Source organism: Salvelinus namaycush, chromosome 11, assembly GCF_016432855.1.
Source record: "Salvelinus namaycush isolate Seneca chromosome 11, SaNama_1.0, whole genome shotgun sequence".
NCBI classification, from domain to species: Eukaryota; Metazoa; Chordata; class Actinopteri; order Salmoniformes; family Salmonidae; genus Salvelinus; species Salvelinus namaycush.
Window position 1 is genome coordinate 78,003 of NC_052317.1, and position 13,166 is coordinate 91,168.

The following is a 13,166-nucleotide window of genomic DNA, read 5'->3' on the forward strand; positions in this document are numbered from 1 at the left end:
CTGCAGGCCCAGACGGCATTCCCAGCCGCGTCCTCAGAGCATGCGCAGACCAGCTGGCTGGTGTGTTTAAGGACATATTCAATCAATCCTTATCCCAGTCTGCTGTTCCCACATGCTTCAAGAGGGCCACCATTGTTCCTGTTCCCAAGAAAGCTAAGGTAACTGAGCTAAACAACTACCGCCCCGTATTACTCACTTCCGTCATCATGAAGTGCTTTGAGAGACTAGTCAAGGACCATATCACCTCCACCCTACCGGACACCCTAGACTCACTCCAATTTGCTTACCGACCCAATAGGTCCACAGACGACGCTATCGCAACCACACTGCACACTGCCCTAACTCATCTGGACAAGAGGAATACCTATGTGAGAATGCTGTTCATCGACTACAGCTCAGCATTTAACACCATAGTACCCTCCAAACTCGTCATCAAGCTCGAGACCCTGGGAGACCCTGGGTCTCGACCCCGCCCTGTGCAACTGGGTCCTGGACTTCCTGACGGGCCGCCCCCAGGTGGTGAGGGTAGGTAACAACATCTCCACCCCGCTGATCCTCAACACTGGGGCCCCACAAGGGTGCGTTCTGAGCCCTCTCCTGTACTCCCTGTTCACCCACGACTGCGTAGCCATGCACGCCTCCAACTCAATCATCAAGTTTGCGGACGACACTACAGTGGTAGGCTTGATTACCAACAACGACGAGACGGCCTACAGGGAGGAGGTGAGGGCCCTCGGAGTGTGGTGTCAGGAAAATAACCTCACACTCAACGTCAACAAAACAAAGGAGATGATTGTGGACTTCAGGAAACAGCAGAGGGAGCACCCCCCTATCCACATCGACGGGACAGTAGTGGAGCAGGTGGAAAGGTTTAAGTTCCTCGGTGTACATATCACGGACAAACTGAATTGGTCCACCCACACAGACAGCGTTGTGAAGAAGGCGCAGCAGCGCCTCTTCAACCTCAGGAGGCTGAAGAAATTCGGCTTGTCACCAAAAGCACTCACAAACTTCTACAGATGCACAATCGAGAGCATCCTGTCGGGCTGTATCACTGCCTGGTACGGCAACTGCTCCGCCCACAACCGTAAGGCTCTCCAGAGGGTAGTGAGGTCTGCACAACGCATCACCGGGGGCAAACTACCTGGCCTCCAGGACACCTACACCACCCGATGTCACAGGAAGGCCATAAAGATCATCAAGGACAACAACCACCCGAGCCACTGCCTGTTCACCCCGCTATCATCCAGAAGGCGAGGTCAGTGCAGGTGCATCAAAGCAGGGACCGAGAGACTGAAAAACAGCTTCTATCTCAAGGCCATCAGACTGTTAAACAGCCACCACTAACATTTAGTGGCCGCTGCCAACATACTGACTCAACTCCAGCCACTTTAATAATGGGAATTGATGGAAATTATGTAAAAATGTATCACTAGCCACTTTAAACAATGCCACTTAATATAATGTTTACATACCCTACATTACTCATCTCATATGTATATGTATATACTGTACTCTATATCATCTACTGCATCTTGCCATCTTTATGTAATACATGTATCACTAGCCACTTTAAACTATGCCACTTTATGTTTATATACCCTACATTACTCATCTCATATGTATATACTGTACTCTATACCATCTACTGCATCTTGCCTATGCCGTTCTGTACCATCACTCATTCATATATCTTTATGTACATATTCTTTATCCCTTTACACTTGTGTGTATAAGGTAGTAGTTGTAGAATTGTTAGGTTAGATTACTTGTTGGTTATTACTGCATTGTCGGAACTAGAAGCACAAGCATTTCGCTACACTCGCATTAATATCTGCTAACCATGTGTTTGCATTGTGATGCAGTGTCTTAGATTGCTGTGCCAATCGGGGGGGCTATTATAATACTGTACATGATGACCAGGTTAGGATAACCGAAACATTTCTTTATTAAAAAAACTGTCAGAAAGAATGTTGATACTTGTTTATTTTGATCCAAAGCCATGAATGAGTGAGTACCTCAGCTGAATGTAGGTGCCAAGCTATATGACTGTGCCATCAACTTGATAATATATAATGATATTCTGGAAGTTATTTAGTTTTCAAAAAAACAAAAGTGAGCGATTGCAATCTGAATAAAGGCCAAAATAATATTTGTAAAGGCCAAAACATTTATTTATGTTTTTAGAGGGAGAGAAACCAAAAACCTACAGTCATCTCATGGGTCTCCCAGTCGAGGCTGGCATGGGTATTGAACCAGCAACTGTAGCAGCACAGCGATACCATGTCTTAGACCACTGCGCCATACAGGCACTGTACAACGTGACTGGTCGGAAGTAGGCTACAGTACTACAGAGACACAGTAGCGCCTTGGGACCCAAAAGCAATAATCAGTGCCAAAAATTAAGTAGTGACGCAGGGTACCGAACTAAACAACAAATGACCTCTGAGTCCCGCAGCATAACCGCAAAACTTTTAGTGGACCAACCACTGTACCCTTACCACCTGGGGAGGCCCATCAGGAAGTCCAGGATCCAGTTGCAGAGGGAGTTGTTTAGTCCCAGGGTCCTTTGCTTAGTGAAGAGCTTTGAAGGCACTATGGTGTTGAATGCTGATCTGCAGTCAATGAATAGCATTCTCACATAGGTATTCCTTTTGTCCAGGTGTGAAAGGGGTAATCTGTCTGGCCCTGCGGCCTTGTGAATGTTGACCTGTTTAAAGGTCTTACTCACATCGGCTGCGGAGAACGTGATCACACAGTCGTCCGGAACATCTGATGTTCTCTTGCATGTTTCAGTGATACTTGCCTCGAAGTGAGCATGGAAGTTATTTAGCTCTTCTAGTAGGCTTGTGTCACTGCGCAGCTCTCGGCTGTGCTTCCATTTGTAGTCTGTAATAGTTTGCAGGCCCTGCCACAGCTGAAGAGCGTCGGAGCCGGTGTAGTATGATTCGATCTAGGTCCTGTATTGACGCTTTGCCTGTTTGATGGTTCGTCAGAGGGCATAGCAGGATTTCTCATAAGCAAGTTGCAAGTTGCTGTAATAAATTTAAAACAGGTGTGGTCCATCTCAAAGTATGCTACTAAAACAGATTACTCATACCACCATAGGCTATTTCATCCTGCCAACATTAGGTCGGGAGGACAGTAGTCTACTTCAGGAATTTTCAAACTGGGGTTCCCTATGGGTCCAGGGCGGTACTGCAGGGGTCTGCAGTTTATTATTTTTGAAAAATGTTTTGGGGGATTTTTTTTATGTGAAAAATAACTATTTTATGAATCTCGCTAGCTGCAATAGAATTCCATCATGAGCACCATTTTTTTGTCTCTGCATCCAGTATGAAGGAAGTCACAAGCCAATGCTAACTATCATTAGCACAATGACTGGAAGTCTACAAAAACAGTTAGCATGTTAGCTGTTCTTGTTCATCTGACTTTGGAGAAGTGGTGAATGGCTTCATTGCCAAAATCTCAAACTATCCCTTTAATATGGAGGAAATTACAGTTATTAGCTAATTACAGGGTTTTTTATGTTTAGAATATTCTTAGATGGGCCATCTCATTGGTAATTTTTGGGATGGATGAACAGTTTCAACTTAAACAACCAGAACTAGATAGCATGCAGAAAAGATATTGAACTTTCTATGTATATTTTTTTATAGTACCATCTTTGAGAACTAACAATGAAATAAAAGCTAGACATTCAGGGAGAATTGGAAATTCCCAAAACTGGGCATTCAGGGAACTTACCCTCTGATTTTGTTATAATGTTTGAGCAGAGGAACACAGCATTAGCCATGGCAAAATGCATAGATTTGCAGGAAATGAGCCTAAAAACTGCAAAATTATCTCTCAGCTCCATGCAAAACTGTGTAGAATTGCCGAAAATGTACTTCAAAACTGCCACATTTTCTCTCATCTCAATGGAAAAATGTGTAGAATTGCAGAATTTTTGCTTCACAACAGCAAAATGTTCTCTACGCCACCAAGATACCTTTTCTAGCTAATAGACTATGAGCTCATTGGAGTAGCGGTAGACTTTCATCTACAATAAGTGTATTTCGCTTTACCTCTCAAACGAGCACACTGTCTACCAAATCTATGGGCGAGTTGGAATGGTAAGGCGAAAGCAACTGACGCTAGACGAAAGTCGAGGAGTGAAGTCGGGGGAGGTGCATCTGCGACAGCCAAAAGTCGGCCACTAATGTGGTTTTCCAACAGCAAGGCTCAGATCACCATGGCAGTTTTGCCATTGTTTATACAAGTTTTTCTTTGTAATGTCGAAATAAACATGTTTCCAACCCCCATATCACACACTCACAGACTGAAATCATATGTGTGTAGGCCAGGGATGGGCAACTTTGATGGGATGGGGGCCACAAGAAATCTGAACTCATCATGAGGGGCCGTAGTTTCTCGCGGCCCCTCATTGCGAGGAAAGCATTTTAGTGGCCCCCCTCTTGACAGCGGAGATAAATGTTACATTTTTTAGAGTTAATTTCGTGCAATTCTACGCATTTTGCCATGGGTTGAAGAAAACATGTTGCAGTTTTAAAGCAAGTTAGCTGCAATTCTACATATTTTGCCACGGGACGGAAAGAAGAATTTGCTATTTTACAGCTCATTTCCTGCAATTCTACACATTTTGGCATAGACTGGAGTGAAATGTTTGCTGTTTTTAATATGATAGCTGAGTGAGACTGAATAACAAAATCAATTGGGGCCCACCCGGCCAGTAATTCAACCATGATAACAAGTTTAGATAGCTGGCAGTTAAATTAACTTAGCCATCTAAAACATGTTAGCGGACATGGGCTAATTGACTGACTATCGGTGACTACATAACAAGAGAAAAGTTGCTGATGCACAACCAAATTTCGAAATTGCACCTTGTGTATTCTACTATTCTAACTCGCAACAGTAAGTTGAGACCCGGCTGAGTACCCTAAAAATGTATCAGAGTGCGGGCTGTCAGTTGCCCATCCCTGGTGTAGGCCTACTTTGTACAATCAATTAGTGGGAGAGAGCCTCAAATATACCATTCATGTGTATATATCCAATGTATACATGAATTGCAGCAAAGTTTTGTCACGTTTGCGCGGGTTAAACAAAAACACTCTGATGATTTGTTGACAATAGAGCCCCCCACAATGCAGGTGATGGCTGCAGGATGAAGTTGGTGAAGAGCAACTGCAAAAATTTCCATCGACTGCAGTCAGAACTTCATGATCTTTGACCACATTATTTTTTGTCAAGTTCATGCAGTCTATGGCTGTGGTCAAAACACTTGAAAAGACACATCCTCATCCATTTACCCTCGCCTTATGCCCTTGGGGGAAATCCCAGTCGCCATCTTGGAGGTTGGTCCAAATGATTAGCCAAGCAAGGGAAGTTTGCAACATAAGCCCCCCCTGTCCGCGGTGGCGGCTCCGGCGCTGGATGAGGATCCCACTCCACCATTGTCTTTGTCCCCCTCCTTAGCGTCCTTTGAGTGGCGACCCTCGCCGCCGACCTTGGCCTAGGAACCTTCACAAAGGTCCCCACTAGACTGAGGAAACTCCTCCGGACTGAGGGACAGCTCATGACAGAGAGGTAGCTTATGACAGAGAGGTAGCTTATGACAGAGAGGTAGCTTAAGACAGAGAGGTAGCTCCGGACTGAAGGGCAGCTCCGGACTGAAGGGCAGCTCCGGACTGAATGGCAGCTCATGACTGGAGGACAGCTCATGACTGGAAGGCAGCTCATGACTGGAGGGCAGCTCATGACTGAAGGGCAGCTCCGGACTGAAGGGCAGCTCCGGACTGAAGGGCAGCTCCGGACTGAATGGCAGCTCATGACTGGAGGACAGCTCATGACTGGACGGCAGCTCATGACTGGAGGGCAGCTCATGACTGGAGGGCAGCTCATGACTGGCGGGCAGCTCATGACTGGCGGGCAGCTCATGACTGGCGGGCAGCTCATGACTGGCGGGCAGCTCATGACTGGAAGGCAGCTCATGACTGGAGGGCAGCTCATGACTGGAGGGCAGCTCATGACTGGAAGGCAGCTCATGACTGGAGGGCAGCTCATGACTGGAGGGCAGCTCATGACTGGCGGGCAGCTCATGACTGGCGGGCAGCTCATGACTGGCGGGCGACTCTGGCCGCTCCTGACTGGCGGGCGGCTCCGGCAGCTCCTGACTGGCGGGCGGCTCAGGCGACTCCTGACTGGCGGGCGGCTCTAGCGGCTCCTGACTGGCGGGCGGCTCTGGCGGCTCCTGACTGGCTGGCGGCTCTGGCGGCTCCTGACTGGCTGGCGGCTCTGGCGGCTCCTGACTGGCGGGCGGCTCTGGCGGCTCCTGACTGACGGACGGCTCTAGCGGCTCCTGACTGACGGACGGCTCTAACGGCTCGGGACAGACGGGCGGCTCTGACGGCTCGGGACAGACGGGTGGCTCAGACGGCGCTGGGCAGACGGACGGCTTAGATGGCGCTGGGCAGGCAGGCGGCTCAGATGGCGCTGGGCCGGCAGACGGCTCAGATGGCGCTGGGCCGGCAGGCAGCTCAGATGGCGCTGGGCAGGCAGGCAGCTCAGATGGCGCTGGGCAGACAGGCAGCTCAGACGGCGCTGGGCAGACAGGCAGCTCAGACGGCGCTGGGCAGACAGGCAGCTCAGACGGCGCTGGGCAGGCAGGCAGCGCAGATGGCGCTGGGCAGGCACCGAGCGCAGATGGCGCTGGGCAGGCGGGCAGCGCAGATGGCGCTGGGCAGACGGCCGACTCTGACCTGCTGAGGTGCACAGTAGGCCTGGTGCGTGGTGCCGGAACTGGTGGTACCGGACTGGAGACACGCACCACTAGGCTAGTGCGGGGAGCAGGAACAGGGCACACTGGACTCTCAAGGCGCACTATAGGCCTGGTGCGTGGTGCCGGAACTGGTGGTACCGGGCTGTAGCTACGCACCTCAAGGCTAGTGCGGGGAGAGACAACAGTGCGTACAGGGCTCTGGATACGCACAGTAGGCTTGGTGCGTGGTGCCGGAACTGGTGGTACCGGGCTGGAGACACTCACCACAGGGAGAGTGCATGGAGGAGGAACAGAGTTCTGGAGACGCACAGGAAGCCTGGTGCGTGGTGTTGGCACTGGTGGTACTGGACTGGAGCAAGGAGCGGGCACCGGATATACCGGACCGTGAAGACGTACTGGCTCCCTTGAGCACCGAGCCTGCCCAACCTTACCTGGTTGGACCAGTGCGGGGAGGTGGAATAACCCGCACTGGGCTGTGCTGGCGAACCAGGGACACCATGCGTAAGGCTGGTGCCATGTACACCGGCCCGAGGAGACGCACTGGAGACCAGATGCGTTGAGCCGGCTTCATGACACCTGGCTCAATGCTCAATCTAACCCGGCCGATACGTGGAGCTGGGATGTACCGCACCGGGCTATGCACCCGTACAGGAGACACTGTGCGCTCTTCCGCATAACACGGTGTCTGCCCGTACTCCCGCTCTCCACGGTAATCACACACCTCAGGGCGAGTACCGTGTATACTACGCCAAACCAACATCTCTCTCTCTTCGCTCTCCTCCAAAATCACCAACAACTCATCGAATGTCTCATAATCTCCCATCCTTTCACTTTCCTCCAATCTGTCCAATAACTCCTCCACATTCTCTGACTCGTACCTCAATTTAGCCAACTGCTCCTTATGGTAAGCACGGGGAACTGGCTCAAGTCTCCCACTTGACCCAGCCACACTTCCCCGTGTGCCTCCCCCCCAAGAAATTTTTGGGGGAGCCTCTAGGGCTTCCAGCCACTCTGCCTTGCTAGCTCCTGCTGCTGCTGCTGCTGCCGCTGCTTCCTGTAGCCACGCTGCTTGGTCCGAGTTTGGTGGGTGGTTCTGTAACGGTTTTCTTCCCGAGATGAAGGAGAGGACCAAAACGCAGCGCGGCTAGTGTTCAACATGTTTAATAACAAAGACACGATAACGTGAACACTATACAAAATACAAAATAACAAACGTGAAAACCGAGACAGTCCTATCTGGTGCAGAACACAAAGACAGGAAACAACCACCCACAAACCCCAACACAAAACAAGCCACCTAAATATGATTCCCAATCAGAGACAACACAAAACACCTGCCTCTGATTGAGAACCATATTAGGCCAAACATAGAAACAGACAAACTAGACACACAACATAGAATGCCCACCCAGCTCACGTCCTGACCAACACTAAAACAAGTAAAACACACAAGAACTATGGTCAGAACGTGACACATGGACGATACATTGGAGATAATATAAGATAATATAAGTACTGGAAACAATAGAACACTATGAAATATCGGGGACACCAGGCCTGGTTTTCATAGCTGATTTTGAAAAGGCTTTTGATAAAGTACGACTGGAGTTTATATATAAATGCCTAGAATATTTCAATTTTGGGGAATCTCTTATAAAATGGGTTAAAGTTATGTATAGTAACCCTAGGTGTAAAATAGTAAATAATGGCTACATCTCAGAAAGTTTTCAACTATCTAGAGGAGTAAAACATGGTTGTCCACTATCGGCATATCTATTTATTATTGCCATCGAAATGTTAGCTGTTAAGATTAGATCAAACAATAATATTAAGGGATTAGAAATCTGTGGTTTAAAAACTAAGGTGTCATTGTACGCTGATGATTCATGTTCTCTTTTAAAACCACAATTAGAGTCTCTCCACGGCTTCTTAGAGGATCTAGATACTTTTGCTATCCTCTCTGGATTAAAACCAAATAAATGTACCATATTACATATTGGATCACTAAAAAATTTTACATTACCATGTAGTTGACCAATTAAATGGTCTGACGGAGATGTGGACATACTCGGTATACAAATCCCAAAAGAAAGAAATTATCTCACTCCAATACATTTTTATAGAAAGTTAGCAAAAATAGATAAGATCTTGCTACCATGGAAAGGAAAAAACTGTCTATTTGTGGAAAAATCACCCTGATTAACTCTTTAGTCATATCACAGTTTACCTATTTGCTTATGATTTTGCCTACACCTAGTGACCTGCTTTTTAAATTATATGAACAAAAAATATTCAATTTTATTTGGAACGGCAAGCCAGATAAAATTAAAAGGGCCTATTTATATAACGAATATGAATTCGGAGGGGAGAAATTATTAAATATTAAAGCATTAGACCTCTCACTAAAGGCATCAGTCATACAAAAGTTATACTTAAATCCAAACTGGTTCTCTAGTAAATTGGTACGAATGTCTCATCCTATGTTCAAGAAGGGCCTTTTTCCCCTTATTCAGATTACACCTGCTCACTTTCGGTTGTTTGAAAAGGAAATAATCTCCAAAATATATGTATTTTTTAAACAAGCCTTAGAAAGTTGGTTGCAATTTCAGTTTAATCCACCTGAAAGGACGGAACAAATAGTACAACAAATATTGTGGTTAAATTCAAATATAGTAATTGATAAAAAAAACTGTATTTATCGAAGAAATTTAAAAAAAAAAAAGGTATAATTTTAGTGAATGATATCATAAATAGGACTGGTGGAGTTATGTCACACATGCAGCTAACACAGACATATGGAAATGTCTGCTCTACCCAAAATTACAACCAATTAATTGCAGCATTACCACAAAAATGGAAGGGGAAAAAAGTAAGGAACTTGTATGTCGGCCCTGTATTAAATAACATAAATTGTTAAAGAAAAGTGTGATAAATAAAAACATATACCAATTTCATTTAAGGACCAAAGAACTGACAGCTGTGCCATATAAATTGCAAAATAGTTGGGACGAGATTTTTGATGTACCCATTCCATGGCACATGGTTTATGAATTGATTTGCAAAACAACGCCGGATTCAAAACTTCTAATTTTTCAATATAAATTACTATACAAAATTCTTTCAACTAATAGAATGTTATATATAATGGGGGATACAATCTTCCCAGCTCTGCAGATTCTGCTGTGAGGAGGCAGAGTCATTAGATCATTTATTTTGGTATTGTCCATATGTAGCTTGTTTTTGGTCACAGGTCCAGGAATGGCTGAAGAATTGCAACATTTGCCTAGAACTAACGCTACAGATAGCAATACTGGGTGATTTGAAAAGCCATAGTCAATCAATCAATAATATAATAATTATTTTAGCAAAAATGTTTATTTTTAATTTACAATCTGTAGAAGCTATGAGAATAGGAAGGTTCAATTATTTTGTGAAGCATCACAGCACAGTTGAAAAATATATGGCAAATAGAAATCCGAAATGGATGATGTTGAAAGATAGATGGGAAGGGTTGAGTGGAGCTGAAGGGTGGGACTAATAACAAGATAAACAATGTAAAGCATACGGGATCTGTAAAATGTATATAGGTTCGGAACTTTCGTGAAATAGCACAGTAACAAATAGAAATCAAACTGGATGGAAATAGAGGAAGGACTAAGAACAAACAAGAGAGAACTATTGTAAAGTAGACTGTGTCTGTAAAATGTGTATAAGATGTATAAATTGAAGGTAAAAGCAGAAGTGTTTATTAGTTTACTCCAATTGGGGGATCGGTGGTAGGGTTTGCGGGGAATAATAATAAAGGTATATTCTTTAAAAAAGTATGTATGTTTTTATAGGTATGTGTATGTATATATGTGTATATGTATGCATGCGTGTATGGATATATATATTTACCCAAAAAATATAGGGGATTGGAAATGATGCAGACAATTACATTGGAAGCAACATTCTTTCCGAAATATTAAGCTGATCCACCCCTAAAAAAAAAGAAAAAAAAGAAAGGAATCTGTGAAAATCATACCCTAAACGTTGTTTGAACGAGTCAAATCACATTCGTATCTATTCCTCAGAGATTATAGAAGGTAACAAGACTTCACTATTTCATTAGGGGTATAGTACATCCTATAGGACACCATATTTGGTCAGAGAGCGACGCCTTCATGGCACGCCAATGACGTGGGCGGCCATCACTTGAATGACTGTATCTTTGTCAAATAAGCACCAATCGGGGGTCAAACAAAGCTAGCTAGATAGCCAATGAGCTGGGCTTTACGGGAGTATCCGGAAACCATGTATATGTCGTAAAATGTAGGTACTAACCTTGTACGACAGCATGCCTTATAATTTTTGTCCAAAATGAAAAGGATATTCAGAGTTATGAAGTTATGAAAACTGGTTGTTTTGCAAATGTTGAACTTATAATATGGCTACTAATACTTGGAAAGCTAAATCAAAGTCCACCTATACAGATTTGACAATATTCTTGCAGAAAAATTTCATATGAATGCGAATGACTTTTTCACGATTTGCCCAAATGTACCTGGGGACTTCACACTAAACGTCTTGAGGATCAGTCATAATCCAAGTAATCCATCTGAAACTTTACACATGCACTGCTGCCATCTTGTGGACACTATCGGAATAACAACTAGAGTGATGGCTATAACAGTGACCTTTCTATTGCATTTCAAAAATGGTGGTAAAAAAACACTGGTTGTTTTTTTCTTTGTATTTTCTTCTACCAGATCTATCGTGCTATATTCTCCTACATTCAACATTCTCCACATTTCCACAAACTGCAAAGTATTTCCTTTCAAATGGTACCAAGAATATGCATATCCTTGCTTCAGGGCATGAGCTACAGGCAGTCCGATTTGGGCATGTGATTTAGGCGGAAATTGAAAAAAAGGTGTCTATCGCTAAAATGTTGATTGCTTCTACTTGCCATTATCATTCAACTGATAATACGAACAAAAATGTTGCTAACATATGATGGGGGTCCCTGGGCAAGAAAAGTTTGAATACCCCTGGCTCAAGAAAATATAAAGTCTCACCTTTCAACTCCTTCCTTGAGTTACATGAGCCGTTAACTGCAGGGTTTGAAATCACGTGATATATACTACTTCCAAACCCGAGACGCCATTTTGGAAGAAAGTTTGGAATTTTCTGTCACAGGAAGAAAAGGAGGGACACCAGAAGAAGTTTGAGTCAAAGGAATACAAATGTATTTGCCGAAAAAATTTACAAAGGATAAGTTTGCGAAATAAGTGAATAAGTCGCGGAGGCACGGCCTGAGTTTACATGTGCCACTGAACTGGATTTAGAGTTGGAGTAATTTTAAAGCCCGCACTGCTTGCAAGCTACGTTGGACACCAATGCATGCACGGAATGACTGGTTTTAGCCGACTGAACACACGTTTCTATACTTTGTATGGATTTTAACGGGCATTTGGACCTAGTTGGAAAAATACCAACCATTGCATATGTGGTGTCATCACCTCTTTGCCGCTGTCAGGTTCAAGAAGTGCAGCTGTCAGCTAACTGGTCGCGTTTTTAGTTTGTACCCGAACGCCCACTCTGTAATGTTACTGTTGTTTCTCATTTTGTATCACAGTGACATCTTTTGCTTGACAATTCGTGGGCAAAATTAAAGCTGAACTTGTGGTTTCATTGCAGAGATTTTCATACCCCTTGGATACCAGGAGAGTGAAAGTGTTCTAAAATATTGCGTGTTCCCATAACATTTATCTGCGCGCGACTGGTGAAAGAGCTAGCTGGCTAGCAAGCTACATATTGTCTCGAGACTGCCTAATCATGCCAGTACGAAAGAAAGGTAAGCGGCTTTAATCTAATTGTAGCTAGCTAGGCTTGCTAGCTAACTGTCAGTTCTGCATACTTACCAATATAAACTAGCTGTTATTAGGTATGTAGTAACTGGAAATAACCATTATGAAATAGTTTCTTGCTAAATATATTGACATGACCTAACTAGCTTCCTAGTTGCCCTCAGAAGTTCTGACGGGAAAGAAGCCACAAATAGGACCAAGTTGCTTGTAGGGAACTTAGCTTGCAAAATACTTTTAACTTAACGTTAGTTCACTAGCAAGCTAACGTTAGATATGTACTGTAACTATACCGTTTCCCAAGCTTGCCTTACTTTTCCATAAGGTAGCATAATGATTGACTCTGTTACATTGCTCAACTAGCTACAATGTCTTCGTGTAACATATCTTCCAATTGAAACAATTGTAGCCAGGATCTCAATCAAATGTAATTGCTTTAAACGATGTTGGCTCCAAAATATAACTATTCAACTTCTCAAGTTCATGCAGCCAATTAATAGTTGTAGCCCTTCAATTGTAACAATTTACAGCAGCTACTG

At 44.4% G+C, this 13,166-nt stretch overlaps 1 protein-coding gene across 7 annotated transcripts in view; it reads left to right on the top strand.

The window, feature by feature from the left end:
* Positions 1–11,928: 11,928 nt before the first annotated feature.
* Positions 11,929–13,166, top strand: part of LOC120055693 (disks large homolog 1-like) — a 234,941-nt gene continuing 233,703 nt past the window's right edge. For 6 of the 7 annotated variants that reach the window (XM_039003593.1, XM_039003595.1, XM_039003592.1 and 3 more), the window contains exon 1: positions 11,929–12,617. In XM_039003593.1, coding sequence (XP_038859521.1) covers positions 12,599–12,617 — 19 coding nt within the window. In that variant the 5' untranslated portion in view covers positions 11,929–12,598. The remainder of the gene's footprint in view (positions 12,618–13,166) is intronic. The other variant, XM_039003591.1, reaches the window with a different exon arrangement.